This window comes from Balaenoptera ricei, chromosome 20, assembly GCF_028023285.1.
Source record: "Balaenoptera ricei isolate mBalRic1 chromosome 20, mBalRic1.hap2, whole genome shotgun sequence".
NCBI lineage: Eukaryota > Metazoa > Chordata > Mammalia > Artiodactyla > Balaenopteridae > Balaenoptera > Balaenoptera ricei.
This window is the reverse complement of record NC_082658.1, coordinates 6,903,972-6,921,732: the sequence shown is the minus strand read 5'-3', so window position 1 is coordinate 6,921,732 and position 17,761 is coordinate 6,903,972. Positions and strand designations below refer to the sequence as shown.

Genomic DNA, 17,761 nt, shown 5'->3' with positions numbered 1-17,761 from the left:
AGCTGTTCCCTACCCTCTCCGCTAGAGGCCACGCCGGGAACACCCATGGACAGAGCTCCAAAGGAAAACACAGAGGCCAAGGCGGTTTGGAGAAACCAGTTGAATTTTGATAACGTTTCCTTACAACTGTGCCTGGCTCAGGGCTGGGCAGCGGGTGGCCAAACCCTCCCCGTGTTGCCCAGGTCTCTGGGGGGTGGGAGCAGAAACAAAAAAGTTTTAGGCTAAGGCCGCTGCTATGTCCTGGATGCAACAACCTGGAAAATCATGTTAATCAAGGAAACGAAAGTCCCACTAAAGTGTGCGGTACCGCACTCTTTAAAAAAAAAAAAAAAATCAAACAAAAATAAGATGCCCAAGCCACAGCTTAGGATGATGGCCCCCTGTCCACTCCGAGATGTTGCTGTGATCTGAGTCCTTGATCAATCCTGGACCCAGTCATCACTGGGGGTCATGTGGGAAGGTGACCTCTAGCCCAGTCCCACGATCCTTGCTCGGTGGAGGTCCCGGTGATGTCCCAGGAGGGTGGCATCGGGACACCTGGTAGGCTGAAGCACCCAGTGGGGGACAGTCTGCTTTCTGATTGGGGCCAGGACAGAAAAACAGTCACCTTCCCTGAAGTAAGAACACAGTTCTCTAGAAAAGTCAGATTTGCCAAGAGAGGAGATGCTGGTGCTGATTGGTGTGTCGATTTGGGGGGAAGTGGGGAAGAGGGAAAAGGAGTCGGGCCGGGGTGTGTGTGGGGCTGGCCAGCCTTCCTGGTGGCTGGTGGGAGGGGCGCTCAGAGGTTGCTGAAGAGTTCGTTTTTCTTGCTCCAGTCCATCTGCGGGGCCCGCTTGCTGCTGCGCTTCTGGTGGGCCCTCTCTTTGGCCACGGCCAGGGAGATGTTGAAGTCCAGGATGGGGTCGGAGGAGGAGGAGGAGGAGGTAGGTGAGGGTGCCGTGCAGTCCTGATTCTTGAGGCTGTCTTGGGAATTCAGCTGTAAAGAGGAGGGGGTGACAGAGAGCGGGAGTTAGTGCCTTGGCGAGGTGGCTCCCTTCGGGCAGTGCCCAGGGAAGCCGGGTCACAAGAACTGAACGTGGCTCAGCATGTGACCTCCACACAGGCTGGTGTGCCAGGAACAAGTGTGGCCTGGGAACGGACTTCCTGTCACCCAGTGCCACCCCCCGTCCGCCCAGCCGGCCAGCCTACCTCCTCACTGGTGTCACTGGAGGTGGACCTTGCCAGGGTTGGCCTGGGGCTCTCGGAGGCCGTCTCCACCAGGGCTTCACGACTGTTCTCCTGGCACAGAGAGGAGGCGTGTGGGTGGGCAGGGCATGGGGTGGGCAGTCCTGGGAGAGGAAGGGCATTCCCAGGGAAGACAGGCGCCTTGGTCTGAGAAATTCCACTTAAGCCCTTGCTATCCACCCCAGAGCCCCACCGCCTGAGCCTGCCAGGGCCCCTCGAGGATTTACATTTTCACATTCTTCCAAGGATCAGAGGGTAGCCCGGTTCCACCACCCAGGCAGGAGGAACCATCCATCGTGGGATTAGCTGAGTTACCCGCCCCAGTCCTCCCAATGCAGCCTTTGGGCCTGACTTGCCTTTTGGGACGGTGACCCAGGAGGGGCCTCCTGGAGTGTGGGGACACTGGGAGCATCTTTGCTTGGCGTGGGGAACGCCCGTGATGCTCCCTGAATCTCCTGCAGCCCATCTGCCTGTTTACTTGGACTTGACCCCGGGATTCTTGAAATCTTAACCCCAAAGCAGCCAAGAAGGGCTTTGAAGGAAGGGGGTGGATGAGAGTTCTAGACCCACAGGTAGAGTGACAGAAGGCTCAGGTGGTCCAGGGCCAGCTCCTTGCTGTGTCCCCCGGGGACAGGGAAGCCTTTGAGCAGACCCTGCAGAGAGCTCCCGTTCTGTGGTCTGACAGTGAGTCGGCCCATCCTAGAGCCAAGGCCTTGACCAGGGCTGTGGCTTGGTGTCAGCTCCTGCCTGGGTTCCTCTGTGGCCCCAGCTGGCACCAGGCCCCGCCATCTCTCCCCCAGCCTCCGCTGCCTTCTCTTCCCTTCTGCCTGGGCAGGAGAGGCTTTGTTCTTCCAACCCAGACTGGAAGTAGCAGGGGCCGGGAAGCGCGCGGCCAGACACTGCAGCTCTGTTCTTAGGGGGAAGAATGGCCTCCTCTGTGCGGTGGGGAGCTAGAGGCGGAGCTTGTCACCCAGGATGGCGGGCTGCAGACGGCCCGGCCAGGCCCCTCTCCCTCCCCTCTGCCTTGGCCCCAGGCGGGGGCTGAGGGATAAACGGGCAGTTACATAGCTTGGGGCTCAGGAGGGAGCAGCCTGGAAACCCGTAGTTTCCACTTGAGCCAGATGCTGTCCACCTCCCACCTCCTCCTGCACCCCAGGACTGAGCGCCAGAGAAGCAATTAGGGGTCTGCCTTTACCTTCTGGATCTCTCCATTGGTGAAGGGCTCAGGCAAGGGACCTAGGCGAAGGAGAAAAGAGTGGAGGTGAGTCAGAGGCTCTGGGGAATGCCGATGGAGTGGGGCATGGAAGGCAGTGGAAGTTGTGGGGTTTGGGCAGATAAGCAGATCTTGTTCCCCAAGGTCAGTGTTTAAAAGTCTCTTGACTGCCACCCACTGTGAGTACCTTTGACATTTTGACAACCCAGCACCCACATAGATTATGCATGTGTGTGACAAAAGTTTAACAAAACAACTTGCCCTTACTACATCGCAATGCTTTTTGATATTTTCTATTCAGTTTCATTAAAAAAAAAAAGATGCTGGCCTCTGCCTACTCGATTAATCCCAAGAACCACTGATGAGTAAGGAGCTGTTTGAAAAAAAACACTGTCCTAGAGGGGGCTGAAATTCCAGGCCGGCTGCCTACCAGCCACCCAGGAAGCTTGTTAGAAATACAGATTCCTGGGCTTTGGCATCAGAGTTTCTGTTTCAGTGGGTCTGGGACAGGCCAAGGAATCAATATCTTTCAAATGCTTCCTAGGTGACGGTGGCGTCACCAGAACTGGGACCACACCCTGGTTATGATTAGTACCTGCATCAGCTGAAAGAAAAGAACCCCAACTCCTACTGGCCAGTGTGGGGATGGTGGGGGGGACGGGACCAGAGGGCTCAGGGCAGAGTCCTGCGTGTGCCCTCCCCCAGCCAATGGGAAACCTGGTGGTGGCAGAAGGGGTCAGAGGGAGAGAAACCGGGCCTGGGGTCACCCTCCCTGGGCTCACTCAGGGTAGACACCCCACCTGGCTGCAAGGGGGGCTGTTCCATCTCTGGGGACTGGTCAGCCTGGGTGGGTTTCTTCTGAACTCTTAGCTTAAGATCAGCGTGTGTCTTTCTCCTCCCCTGGACCGGGGCCCCGGCACAAGGCAGGCATACCTGACTCTCACCCAGCCTTCCCACGGTGGCTGGGCAGGGGATTGCTGGGACACGGGGACACTCACTCCCACCCCGCTGCAAGCAGCCCCTCACCCATGAGCTGCAGGCTGTCTCACTGTGGTAGGGAGGCAGCCGCTGGGAGGGGGCATTCCTCTCCATGGGGAGAGTTACATCCAGCTGGGAGGAGGGTCACCCGGGGAGGGTACCCACCCCCAGGTCTCCCTGTGCAGGTCCTCTGGCCAGAGGCTGCAGTCACTGAGGTTCCCAGGGCGTTCCCACCCAGCCAGAAGGGGACAGAGGAGGGAGGAATGTCTGAGGGTTGATGACTTGGGGGTGGGGGGCGGAGAAGGATGCTGGGGGAGGCTGGGGGAGGTATTTGAGCAGCTGAGGGGAATCCAGATTTCAGCTGATTTCAGTCTTCCCACACCATGTTGCCAAGAACAAGGCTGGGGGCTTCTCTTGGCTTCAGTTTCCCCCTTAATGAGAAAGGGGATAATCTGAGTTACCTGGTTTCCATGAACTTGGGAGCCAAGGGTAAAGGGGTACCCACCTCCCATGCCCAGAGTCTGCTAGCGACTTCTAACTCACCCATCCCCGCTTCCAGGAACCCCCAGGACCCACTGGGCCCCTCCAGCTGGGGATCTAAGTTTGTGGCAGGACCTTTGTGTGGACCCATCTGCTACAAATATGACCCTCAGGGAGGCCCCACCCATCGCAAAGTCCAAAGATTTACCACCCAGCCCCCCACCCCTCCAGGAGCCGTCTTCCCAGGGAGAAAAGTCCAGACCAGGGAGAAGAGCGCTGCTCAACTCCTCCCTGCCCTGATGCAGCAGCCCTGCCCCATTTGGCTTGGGCTAGGGCGGGGGAGGTGCCAGGCTTGGCAGGGTGATGCGGGGGATGGGGAGGGCAGGGGCCCAGGGACCCACTGCTCTCTAGAGCCAGCGAGCCTGGGTTTCCAAGACAACCTGAGAGAAGGGAAGGGGAGGTACTGGGCCCTGTCATTGGACTCTGATCTGACCAAGCTAAGGCTGGAAGCCTCTCCAGACTTAACCCTTTCCTTGCATCAGCACTGCCCTGAGAGCTTACTGGGGGGAGAGGGGTGGGGGCCCAGGCCTCCCTCCAGCGCTGCAGCTTTGGCCTGGGGATCAGCAGCTCTCTTCCATCTCGCCATCCCTCGTGCCAGCTTCCCCCCCGTCATGTGCCATCCTCAGAAACCCACCGTAAGCGCCGGCGTCCTCTCCCTGACCCTCTCTCCCAACCTACACCGTCTGCCTCCCATCCCCTGGGACACAGTAGAGTCTAGAGCAGCGGCCCACATCCCTGACGTGGGGGCCTCGGGCCGCGCCGCCCAGCTCACCATACAGGTGCTCCTGAGACGGGATCACTTTGCATTTCCTGAAGAACTCGTCGGTCTCCTTGTCCACCACCAGCAGCTTGGTCTCGTCCCCGCCAGCCTTGATGGCGGATACCACGTCCCCGTGCTGCCTGCCCTCCACGCAGACCCCGTTCACCTGTGGGCGGGGGCAGGGGTTACTGGCACAGGCCTCAGTTCCGGGGTGGGCGGGGGCAGGTGGAAGCGGTACAAGGGGTCCTCTTTGTCCTCGGCCAGTTGGCAATTGGGGGACACTCAGCACCCCCCCTTGCCTGTGGAGTCCTGAACCAGGCCAAGTGACCCTCCCACTTGACGGTCAGATGGGGAGGCAGGACACGTGGGAAAAGCCAAAGAAAATACCCAGCCAAGACTGAACAAACACAGCTGTGAGATGGGACGGGAAAGATATGGGAGGCCTGGGTTGGGCCCCAGCTTTTCTAGGTACTTCCCTCCCTGGGCCTTGGTTTGCTCACATGTAAAATGAGAAGTCTTGGGAGAGCTGATCTTCCAGCTCTAAGGTTCTAAGACTGAGATTCTGGGACCGGCCCCAAGACAGTTGGTTCACATTTCCTCTCCCAACGAGCGTAGCACAAGAGTGTAAGAGTGTGCCTGACAGCTCCACTTGGGAGAAGGATTTCATCCTCCCGCCCCCATCCTTGTGCCTGGCATGGAGGCCTCGGGCAGCGGGAAGTTCTGGCGGTGGCCCCAGACGTCTAGCTGGATGGATGGGTGAGTCGTGGACAGCTGAGTGTCTGCTCGGAGACGAAGAGCCCAGGGGAGATCCAGGCAGGAAAGAAGTCAGTCCATCTCTCCATCCGTCCACCACCCATCTTTCCTTCCTTCCTTTTTTTTTTTTTTAAATTTTATTTATTTATTTATTTATTTATGTCTGTGTTGGGTCTTCGTTTCTGTGCGAGGGCTTTCTCTAGTTGCGGCAAGTGGGGGCCACTCTTCATCGCGGTGCGCGGGCCTCTAACTATCGCGGCCTCTCTTGTTGCGGAGCACAGGCTCCAGACGTGCAAGCTCAGTAATTGTGGCTCACGGGCCTAGTTGCTCCGCGGCATGTGGGATCTTCCCAGACCAGGGCTCGAACCCGTGTCCCCTGCATTGGCAGGCAGACTCTCAACCACTGCGCCACCAGGGAAGCCCCTCCTTTTTTTTTTTTTTAATCTTTTTTTTTTTTTTTTGCCACACCGCATGGCTTGTGGATCTCAGTTCCCCGACCAGGGATTGAACCCGGGCCCCAGGAGTGGAAGCGTGCAGTCCTAACCGCTGGACCGCCAGGGAAGTCCCCCATCTTTCCTTCCTTTTGTCCTTCCCTCCTTCCCTCCTGCCCACTCACCCACCATCCTCCCCCCTCCCCCATCCATCCATCGGTCTGGTATCTCTGGGCTGCCCGAGCCTCACGGGCTAATGAAGGAGCAATGATGTGACGCCTGCCGCAGGGGAGGCCTCCCGCAGTCAGGAAGGAAGAACCTGGGAAGAGACCAAGAAGCGTTACCTCCACGATGCGGTCCTGGGCCCGGAGCCCCGAGGCCTCAGCGGGCGAGTCTGGGTCCACTGCCCGGATGAACTGGCCTGGCTTGGACTTGTCGCTGTGCAAGTTGAAGCCGTAGCCGTTGGGGCCCTTCTTCATGGCGCAGAGCCGAGGCCGAAGCTCGTGCTGCGGGGAGAAAGGAGGGGCCACGGTCATTCCGCGGCATGCCGGGTTCCGCCCTCCCTGCTCCGTGCCTGACCCCACCTCCCCACCAAGGAAGACTGGGGGAGGATGCAACCTTGCTGAGACCCTACGCAGCAACGAGGGAGAATGCTGGCCTGGGACTCAGAAGGCCTGAGACCCCGCACTGCAGCAACCCGGCCGGGTGACCCTGGGCAGGCCACCGTTCCCTCTCCTGGCAAATGAGGGGTGGGAGCAGATTAGCTCAAGTCTCTCCCCTTTTGACATTCTAAGGGTAATCATGTTATTTTGATGGCTACCTCATCTCTCAGGCGGTAGCAACCCTGCCAGCCTGGCTGGGTACCTGGGACATTGACTGGGGACCCCCAGCCCTTTTGTACCCTATTGTCTGCAGCGGGGGAAGCCAGGGCAGCTGGTTACTCAAAGCTGGTCAGCATGTTTACAGTAAAGCCTTTCCTCGCCCACACGGACTCCTGTCTCGTCCCCACCAAGCAAAATGGCCCAGCCGAAAGGGAGCTGGGGGCCAGATGACCACAGACCGGAGGGAGGCACAGCCAGGGGTCCCAGACAGGACAGGCACTTCCCACCAGCAGAACCAAGGCTGAGGGCAAAGGCAGCAACAGAACCCCAAAGACCATGTGGGTCCCCAAGGAGCCTGAATGGGGAGGGGAGCAGTGAGAAGCAGGGCTGGGCTGAAGGGAGCCCCGTGTGGCTGTGGCCATGGCCTGGAGAGGGGGACCCACAGAAAAGGCACAGGAAGATTGCTCTGAAACACTCAGACCCTCCACTGAAAACAGTTTTCACCAGCCTAAGCAGCTTAGCTTAGAAGCTGCAGCCCTAGGGTACGTTTACATGATGGAGGGAATACAGTGTGAGGGGGCCAGAGGCCTGAGCCCATGCCTGACTTGGGGTCCCTTTCCCCCTTCTCCCAGGCCTGCTAGCTCTGGGTTATCACCCGGCTGCCAGGCAGGGAGCAAACGCTGAAGTCAGGGCCCTGGCCCAGGTTCCAGCTTCTCCTGCTTATGAGCTATGTGACCTGGGGCAAGTAATTTCCTTCTCAGAGCCTTGGGTTCCTTGTTTGTAGACCATTCTTAGTGCCAGGGTTGCTAGGAGGTCCAGGGGGTAATTAACATATGTGGGAACACCTGACCACGCTAAAATCCCTGTGCACGGGGGCCTTTGCCATCGTTGTTAATATCAATACTAATGAATAGTCACAAGAAGTTGAGAAGTGAGATTCTGAGGGTGGGGTGCCGTGTAGCTCTGAGACCTCACTCCCCAGCTGGGAGAGGAGAAGGCAAGGGAGGGGCGGGGAGGGAGGGGAGGGCTTACAGGCCTCCTGCCCCAACTGGCTGGCCCCAGGAAGCAGCTGCCATCTGCAGTGAAGACTCAGTCCCCACCCCTCTGCTCTGGGAGGGGTAGGGAGGTGGCCAGCGGAGGGTGACTCTGCTTTCCTTTTGATGCCTGGGTGGGCCTTTGTGTGTTTCAGGATGTTGGTAGGGGGTGTGGAGAGGCCCCACAGGACAGGAAGGAGGGGTGAGGTGACGGTTAGGCCCGGGTTTACCCTAATCTGGGCTAGAGGCCCCGTGCGCTCTCACTTCACCCCAGACAACAGCTGAGACAGTTAAGTGAGCATAAAAAAGTGGGGGGCGCCCACGGAGGCACCCTCTTTTCTCCAGTTCTCCTCATCCCCCTTCTGGTCCTCACTGCAGGCCCACTCGCCTGCTGATGCCCCCCTCCCGCTGCTTCCCCTGGGGTGGGGGGGGGAGCACCTCCCGCAGCCTGCGGCCCCCGCCCCCCACCGGGATCTGGTTCCGGGAGTGAGGCTCTTTTCCCCTCAAGCTAATCCCTCCACGGAGCTGCCAGCACAGCCCTCCCCCAGGCCCAGGGGAGCAGGAACAGGTCCGACCAGTTGCTACCACCGGGCAGGCTCAGCTTTCTGCCCCAGCCGGGCAGCGCTCTGCAGTCACCCTGAGAAAGCGGGGAGGGTGAATCAGGGGGAAGGGAGAGGGCAGCTCTGATGTCTCTGCTCCCCTCGCCGCCCCTCACTCCAGAGAGCCTTCCTCCCACCCTCGAGATCGGGTTAGGGGTAGGCTGAGGGTTAACCCTAACCCCTGTCCTCGAGATGGGGAAACTGAGACAGGAAGCCCACTGCCTGATGTCAGAGCTTCACGGTGGAGGAGCCAGGACGCCACCCCGGGCTCTGACTGGGGACCTGTGCTCCTGCCACCATCCCTGGAAGGGCCCAAGCCCAGGCTGGGAGGAGGCCCATTTGGAGCTGAGGAGTTGCAAACACCGGTTGCAGCCTCTGCTGGGAGGGGCGAGGAGATGATGAAACCGCTGGCTTCCTTCCGAGGCTCAGGCTCGCGGCCTCTCGCGGGGTGACACGGCAGTGAGCAGGCCCGGCGGCTTCGGGTGTCCTCCTGGCTGGCGGGGCGGCCCTGGCTGCCCCCGTGATGGGTCTCTGTGCCGTGGGCTTCCCTGACTGATGCTCAGCACCTTTCACCCCGGGGACCCTTGCCTGGTGACCTGTCGTATGCACCTCACTCCCTTCTGCCGGTGCCAAGCCATGAGGATCTCAGGAAATGGTAGACCCACCTGCAGGGCCCAGGCCCCCGCCGCTCCCTTCCCCCTGCACTGGGACCTGTTCCGCTGCTTTCTGGGGGTGGCTGGGCCAGGGGACAAGGAAACCCCAGGCGTTTTCTGAAGCGCTCAGACAAGTATAGAGCCCCACCCAGCTCCCATCTTCCCCAGTCCCCAGAGGCTCCCTCCCTTCCCATGGGACTGGGTGGGGGGGGCGCATTGCTCTCCACCCTTCCCCCAGCTGCCCCCAGGAGGTGTCATTGCCAGCTGCTGAGTCAGCCCATCAAAGGAGCCCATCCCAGCCTGGTGGAGGCTGGTGCTGTCAGGAGTCCTGGGGCAGCTCCCTAAGGGTGTGCGGTCTCCAGGCCCAGCACTGAGAGGAGAAGATGGGGAGAAGGAGGGGTCAGGTGCTGGCTGGAGCTTGGCCACCATTGCTCTGGGCCCACACCCCCAGAGCTGGGGCAAGGCCTGGGTTCTGCCTCTGGGGCAAGGGGAATAAATGGAACATCTGGGACATCTTGGGGGTGGTATGTGGCTCCCAGGAGCTCAGGAGAGGACTTGTGCCATGGTGGCAGCTCCAGAGGGGAACATGGTCCCAGAGTGTTCAGAGATTCAGGTGGGTCTTCCAGTGAGGATGACAGCTCGGAAGTAAAAATCAGGATCTGCGCAGTGGGGAGACTGGCAGAGAAGTGAGAGGAAAGACCATGAGGCAATGGTGGCCGACGGGCTGTGCAAATGGGCTGGGGCGGCTGGGGGCTGGATGAGTCTCTCACTTCCAGACAATGCCAGACCTGCCTTCCAGAAGAGACCCTGTCAGGAGAGCTGCCTCTAGACTCTTCCCATGGGGGCTTCTCCCACCCTCCGGGTCTCAGGCTGTCCCAAGCCTTGCACAGACCTGCCCTGGCTGCTCACTCCGTTCTTGCCTCCTCACCCAGGGAGCTCAGCCCCACCCCAACTGGCCGCCCAGTCACCTCCACCCACTCAGCCCAGGGAGCGGACGCTGGGCACGGAATTCAATAGGCACCACCAGCAGCCACCTGGAAAGCTGGGGAAAGTCGATACCCTAATCCTGGTGACCGTCTCTGGGGAGCAGGCCCAGGGCCGCTCCCTGCTCCTCCGGGGAGGGCGGCTGGGGGCCAACGCCCCACTGGGCCCAGCCCCTCCCTGGCCGGTGCCATGGTGACGGGCGCTATAGGAAACAGCCAGGCCGCTTCTCACAGGCCAGCCAGCTCTGGGCCCCAGAAGGGGCGGCTGGAGGGGCAGGAGGACCACCGGGGTGGCTAGGGGAACAACAGAGGTGACTCGTCACCTCCCCAGACTGCCCTTCCCCCCAGCCCGGCCCGCCCAGGGCTCTTGTTTATGCAAATAAGATAAGAATGATACCCTGCCGCCCCACGCAGGGGAATCAGCCCCAACAAGGGAGGAGGGGTGGCGAGGTGGAGAGATGGAGCCCGGGCTGCTCTGCGGGGCTCTGGAGACACAGGCCTGGGTGTGGTGCCAAGTCTTCAAGGAAACCAGGATGGAGCGAGCTGCCTCTGCCTGGGAGTGCCGTGTGACTGGGTGGCATGGGGGCACTGTCCTCAGGGCAGGCTGGGAAGTGACCAGGAGCTCAGACTGCAGGCACCCTCTCCTCACCCAAAGGGAGGTACCAAGGGCTTGGCTGTCACTGACCCATGATCTCTGGCCCTGATGTGGCTTCATTTATTTCTCCCTAGAAGACACCCCGGCCCAAGGTCTGCGCACACTGAGGAATGCTGGACACCTCCCTCTGCAAAAAAGGAGCGACTCTAGGCCTTGATCTTGTGCTTGCTGTTTCTCAGCGGGAAGGCCCTTCTCCGGAGACCCGCAGGGTGGGATCCAGGAGGGAGCCAGATGATAAAGTGGGGGCTGCTTCTCTGACACCCGCCCCCCCCCCCCCCCGCAGGGACCCTGAGCCAGGTACTCCCTCTGGCTCTTTTCTCCTGGTGCTGGCCAGAGACCCACCCGATGGAGAGTTTGGCTCAGTTCTCCCCAGGCCTGGGCAAGCCTGGGATGGAGCAGGCTGGTACCTGGGCTGCGGCCTGGCTGGACACCATCAAGGCTGGCCGCCCCATGCCCGCCTGCCGCTGCTGGCTCTCTACCATCATCCCTCCTCGCCCCTCACCCTCCTTCCAGAAGTTGCTGGATTTAACTCCTGTGGGCTGTCCCAAGAGGCTCTGTAAGGACCTTCTCGGAGCTTGTGAAATCGGGGCTCTATTGAAATAACAAAAAGCAGCTGCCATTTAGTGAGCACTTACTAAGTGCCAAGCACCCAAGCACCGCACCAGGGCTTTATAAGTGTATATTCTCGTTAGGACCCAATTGTAACCCTCTGGGAGGAGGGTATTATTGCCCTCACTTCACAGATGAGGAAACTCAGGTTCAAACAGGTGGCATAAACTGCTCAAGTACACACAGCTGATAGGAGAAGAGGGTCGGCTTTGAGCTCAGATCTAGAGCAGCACTGCCCCATAGAAACAGAATGCCAGTCACGTAGGTAACTTAAACGTTTCTAGTAGCCAAACTAAAACGTAAAAAGAAACAAGAGAAATCAATTTTAATATCTTATTTAACACAACATATCCAAAATATTATCATTCTAACACGTAATCTATTTAAAAGTTATTAATGGGATATTTTACATCCTTTTTTCTGTACTAAGTTTTCAAAATCTGGTGTGCATTTTATTTTTCACTTACAGCACATCTCAATTTCAACCAGCACATTTCAAGCGCTAAGAGCCACATGTGGCCAGTGGCTGCCAAAAAGGCCCATACAGACCCTAGAGGTCTCACTCTCAACTATTAGGCTGTCCCCTACATCCCCATGGCCTTTGCTGTTTCAACTGGGCATCGCGACCTTATAACAAGCACAGGGAGAGGCTGGAGCCTTTGTCCCTGGAAAGTCAGAGCTCCGGCCTCAGTCCCCCTGCCTTGCGGCACTAGAACCCAGGCCTCGGGGCATCCGCAACCACTTGTCCTTTTCAGGGCGCAGGAAGCTAAACATGGTCTGGGGTCAGGGGACGTGGTGAACTGTCCTACCCTGAGGGGTGGAGGAGGAAGGCCAAGGCCAACAGTCAAGGTCAGCCTCTCGGGGGGAGTCCTTTGTGCTACAGGGGAACCCCAGAGCCAGCAAGGACAGTTCTCAGGCCCTGGGGATGAGGGTAGAGACTTGGTCACCAGACTCCCGGCTGGGCCCATCATGTGAGAAGGGATGGGGCCTGGAGCCCGCCCCTTCTGGACCGAGGCCTTCCATCAGGGCTGACAACTTTTCCTGATGGTGTCCCCTGGGGAACAGAAGCACCTGGGAGCCCTGGATCCTTGCAGGGAGCTGGTTCCAGCAGCCTGAATTTATGCTGCTGTGATGGCCCTGGTGTGGCCCAGAATGTGATGGGCAGAGACACCCAGCTGGAGGGTCAGGCCCTTAAGCACAACCCAAGCTGGATGGACGTGCAGACACTGGAGTCAGAGTGAGCGGGGTTCGCAGACACAGCCCTGCTACAAGGCAAGGGCTCCCTACTGAGAACCGTGGGGCCACCCCCTGCACTGATGGAGCCTCAGTCTCCACATACGGACAATGGGGCTAGTATCTACCCTGTAGGGTGGTCATGTGGATTAACTGAGATAAGGCATGTTTAGTACACAGCACATTGCCAGACACATATAATAACTACCGTTTACTTATTATTTATCAACTTACAAAATGGAGAAAATAATACCTGATTTGCAGGGTTGTGGTGAGGGAAGAAAAAAAAAAAATCAATGAAGTGTGTATCACCATCTTTAGGGCACAGGGCCGGGCAACTAGTAGGCTTAGAGTAGCTCCCATTATTGGGGTCTAGAGCTCTGGTTTCTCTCTGTAAGAGGCTCACAGCAGCCTCAGGACCTTGGCCAGGCCCCTTCTTCCCCTAATTCCTAAGCGCTCCCCCACCTCCTCAGGGATCCATAGGATGGGAAGCCTGGGGAGGAAGAGAAGGGCCCCCCCATTGAGACATGATGGGGTTCCTTGAGAAAAAAGCCCCTTTCTCTTTCCAAGAGAATCATCTCCAGGATTAAACAGGAACCAGAAGGTCAGAACCAGGGGCTATCCCAGGGGAGAAAGAAATCCCAAGTATGTGGCTTAAGAGGAGGAACCAGCACACAAGCCGTCACACCCTGTCCATTTCCAATCCAAACATCCTGCAGCTCAAGCCCTGCTCTGCCCTCGCAGACTCCAACTCGGTCCGTGTGAAATGGGAACATGGGAAAGAGGTTGGAGGCTGCCAGCTAATTGTGCCCACCCCCGACTTTGCCACCTGGGGTACCTCTGGGATCAAGGTCAGGTGTGGCGGGAACCCACCCCACGCTGGGCACTTACACACACCTTCCGCATCATCTCGTCAAATCTCTCCCACAACCCTGCAGGGTGGGGTCGGGGTCCCCATTTCACAGAGGTAGAAGCTGAGGCTCGTGGGGAACGCTGAACAATCAGGGTGCCAGAGCCAGAGGGCAACGGGGCTGGGATTCACAGACTTTTGGCTCTCTAGTTTTAAAATGGAAGCTGCTAGTAGGCAAGAAAAAGGAGCAAGTAAGCTCTATCTGGAATTCCAATCTCCGGGTGTGCTCTCGAGGCATGAACAGACCCAGGTGGGTTGGGCTGAGATGAATTAGGACAAAGGTCCCCCATGGCTGTTTCGCACTCATTCATTCATGCAAAAATTATTTATTGAGCCCCTCCCTGCTCAGTGCTTGGGACAGTGCTGGGGATATAAACATAAATAAGCCACAGCTGTTGCCCTTCGGACTCAGCATGGGCTGGTGGAGGAGATATGAACAGATGATTCAGATATTACGTGTTCAGTGTTCAGTGTGAGAAAAGGTGGAAGGACAGGGAACAGGAGGTGAGGGAAGAGTTCATGATGCCTGCGGGGTGGAGGAAAGGTTTCCTGGGAGGCGAGTGGTCTTGGGGAGCGTGCTTGGCGCGCAAGGGGACTGAGGGTTCCCACGTGCAAATATCAGGCGCGAAGGCTCAAACAAAGCACATGGCATGCTGGGAGGGAATTCGGACCCTCGGAGTGGTTTGGTGGGCTGCTGGGGACAAGAGGGGCGGTGGCGAGAGAAGGCTGCCAGATTGTGATGGGCTGATTCTTCAGTGATGGCGACCCCAGATGGAGCACTTTCGGATGCTAGGCTTGGCCACGGCTGCACGTGCCCAACGGGAGAGGCAGATCCAGGGCTAGCTGCCCCCTGGGTGGGCGTGTAATCATCACTGTGAAATATGTATTAATTCAGATCCCAGCAACCAACGTTCACCGAGCACTTACTCCGTGGAGGCTCTGAGCTACTGGCTCAACAGGCATCCTCATGTAACCCCGCCAACCCCACGAGGCCGCCGCTGCTGTCACCCCCAATTTACACAAGAGGAAATGGAAGCTTAGAGAAACTTGGCTCGAGGTGGCCCAGCGAGTACAGCTGAGCTGGCTCAGGCCTGCCCAGCCCCCGCTGTGGGACCCGGGCTGGCTGCCCCGCTCAAGGACTTAGGCCTCATCCTGTGACTGCGGGGGGGCCGTGAGCAGGGGTGCTGTTGCCCCTCCCTCCCCGTGGGTGGAGGTGGGCCGAGCTGGAAGCGCCCCGCCACCTCCTCTGAGATCAGTACTACGGGCACCCCTTGCCCTCTGCCCTGTATCGTTCTCGACCCAGGCCGCTCTTCCCAGTGAGATGTCACCCGCCACCCACTCTGCATGACACTTTCCCACTAACACCTTTTTCACTTCTGAGAACTAACGGAGATGTCATTAACAGCCCCCACTTTGCAAACGAATTCAGACGCAAACTAATCAGTAACATTCAAACGCTGGGTATATCCCTTATATAGACGTCCCTTGTCTTTTCGGGGAACAATTAACTCTTATGATGTCTATTAACTTTTTTTTTTTCTTTTTTTGCAAGGACAGGGCAGGTCATCTGCAGGCCCACCGTACCAGATTTCATGGGAACCTCCTACCAGAAGGACTTAACGCTGCTCGGCGGCTATGCAGAGGCTAAGAGAGACCCCGCTCACAGCTGGGATTCAAATGCCTGGGCGTACAAGATGCTCAGTCCAGCACCCACTAGGGGCTCAAGTACTTTCCATTATTTGTAAAATTCTAGAGAAGGCAGGTGTCACTGGGAATCCAATGCCCTCATTTTATTGATGGGAGAACCAAGGCTCAGAGAAGTTCTGACTTGCTCGTTGACCTGAAACCCCAAGAGGCCTGGTGATGGTGTCCCCGGGACTGGCTGGAGGGTTCTATTCCCTTCCACTGGCCCAACAAAGCATACACACAAATGCAGGTGTCACACCACTACATGGGGCAACCCCATTCTGTGCTCGCCCAGGGGGCAGAAGCCAACCTCTGCGGCTTCTCAGATGGCCTGGTGGGGAGCACGTGTGCTAGGTCAAGCCTCCGTTCTGGCCTCTGCGCCCCCCAGCTCCCCGCAGGCTCTCCTGCACCCAGCAGCAAAACCAAAAGGGCACCGGGAGGAGCTGAACATGACTGCAATCTGGGGGGCCGGGTGAGGTGGCGGGTTACTTGTGCCAGTGCCAAAGTCCAAAAAAAAAAAAGGAATGGTAAATCGATGCCCTCGGCACAAAGTTCAAATTGGATTTCTGCCTGGGACCACAGGTCATGGGTTCCAACTCCTCAGTGTCAAACCCCTGCCAGGGGTGCTCCGACCCCACCCCCACCCTTGCCAATGCCAGCTTGGCAGTGGCAGGAAGCAGGAGCCTGGTGGCCCTGGCGTTTGTGGCACCCAGCTCTGGCTGAACAGGGCTCCTGGTGACTTCACCTCCACCAAACCAGTTGGCCCGCTCCGGCTCCACCTTCTACCCTTAAATGCTGAACTGTGCCCTTTCTCTGTCAAGGGAGGCTCCTACTGGCACCATGGACACCCCTGCCAGCAGGTGGAGAGCTGGTGAAGCCAAACGGGCCCAGGGGAGGCCCTGGCCCTGCTCCCCACAACCTCACCCTGAGGCCTCCCCCTTCACTCTCCGGGAAACAGAAGGCTCAGTACAACTTCCCTTTTGCCTCCGCCCCTCCTACGGCCGATCCAAACTGGGGTCATGAGAGGAAACCCAAACGTGGGCAGAAAGCAACCAGCCTGCTTGCTGTCCAGGGACTGGAGTGAGACAGCTGATGCCAGGGCAAGGCCACCTGCCCGTGGTGACCTGCTGTCCGCTGCACAGCCCAGGAACGCTGGACCACTCCGGCCGCCGTTCCTCCTCCTCCAAGGTCTTCCCTCCCGCTCCCAGATACAAGCCAGCGCTTACTCCTCACATTCCTGAGAATCATAAATCCCCCTGGGTGGCAGAGCTGCCACCATCCCCCAGACCAGACGCCTCTGCGCCTCGTCCCTGAGCCCCACCCCCATTCATCGCCTTGGGACGGTGGAGCTTCTTTCTTAGAAGTCACACCGGACTTCAGGAGGATGAAGTCCAGCCAGGCTGAAGTTAATGATACACACGCCAGCCAGCGGGCTGTGCGGAAGGGGGGAAGTGCCTGAGAACCCAGCGTGCGCCCCCCTCCCCTCCCCTCCCCTCCCCTCCCAGCGCTGCAGCTCCACACAGACAGAGCGTAGTTATTCCTCTAGCTTTCTGAAGTCGGGGCCGCTCTAGCTTCACCCCAGCTTCATTTACCACCCCCAGGGGCCGTGGAGGAAGCTGGTCACTTGCACCAGGAGGGGGGGGATTGGGAGTCCCAAGGGACTGGAGCAGACACCACCAGCAGAGTCGAGGAAAAGGCGACTGGGCTCCCTGGAGCCGCCCACCCTCACTCTCACTCCCAAAGGCGCTCAGGGTCCCAGCCCAGTCTGGGGAGAGGGAGTAGGGGTCGCGGGACGCAGCCTCAAGGCTGTAACTGCCAGTTCGCCCGGTCGGCGGGCAGAAGCAGTCTCCCCTGTGAGGATCCAGTTTCAGAAAGACAAGGCGGCAGCAGGGCTGGGCGTCCGGGGCGCCTGGGTCTCTTGACTATTCTCCCTCTCACCCGGTTCCAGCCTCGCCGTCCGGCCCGGGCCCGCACTTACCCGCTCCTGATGGCTCTTCTCGGCCTCGTGCGGCTCCGGCGCGGCGGCGGGCGGCTCATTTTCGCCGCCAGCCCCCTGCTCCTCGGCGGCGGCCGGCGGCTCGGCCTGCCCGGATCCTTCCTGGGGGCGCAGCATCTCCTCCCGGACCTGGACGCCCAACTTCTGCAGCCGCTCGTCGGTCTCGGGGTCGACCACCAGCAGGCGCACGGAGTTGAGTGCGGCACGGATGCGGCTCACCACCTGCTGGTGGGTCTCTTTCTCCACGTTCTCGCCATTCACCTCCACTAGCCGGTCTCCGGCCAGCAGTCCCGACTTCTCGGCCGGAGAGCCGGGCTCCACCAGCCGGATGAACTGGCCTACCTTGCCCTTTTCCCCGTGCAGGTGGAAGCCGTAGCCGTTCGGACCCTTCTCCAGGCAGCAGAGCCGGGGCAGAGGCGCCCCGGCCGCCGCGTCCGTGCTCATCTCGCCCTGCAACGGCTCAGCGGCGCGAAGAGGCGTCCGGTCGGGGTCCGGAGACGGGACGGCCCACCCCTTCTTCTCAACCTGCGGGCCGGGAGACGAGAGCGAGAGCGGCAGGGAAACCCCGCGCCGCCGGACTGGCCGAGCGAGCAGGTGTCCTGGGAGCGGCGGAGGCGAACTGCGAGGAGCCGAAGCAGAAGCTCACGGACCAATCCCCGCCGTGCGCGGCGTCTGAGCGTTCC

The 17,761-nt window shown here is 59.2% G+C and overlaps 1 protein-coding gene across 1 annotated transcript; it reads right to left on the bottom strand.

Moving 5' to 3' along the window:
• Positions 1-85: 85 nt before the first annotated feature.
• On the bottom strand, positions 86-17,734 carry NHERF1 (NHERF family PDZ scaffold protein 1). The gene is made up of 6 exons (XM_059907597.1): positions 17,061-17,734; positions 6,244-6,405; positions 4,728-4,881; positions 2,420-2,460; positions 1,189-1,278; positions 86-976 (listed from the first exon to the last, which is right to left on the bottom strand). The coding sequence occupies exons 1-6, from the start codon at positions 17,520-17,522 to the stop codon at positions 779-781; spliced, it is 1,107 nt and encodes a 368-aa protein (XP_059763580.1). The 5' UTR covers positions 17,523-17,734; the 3' UTR covers positions 86-778.
• Positions 17,735-17,761: the final 27 nt, after the last annotated feature.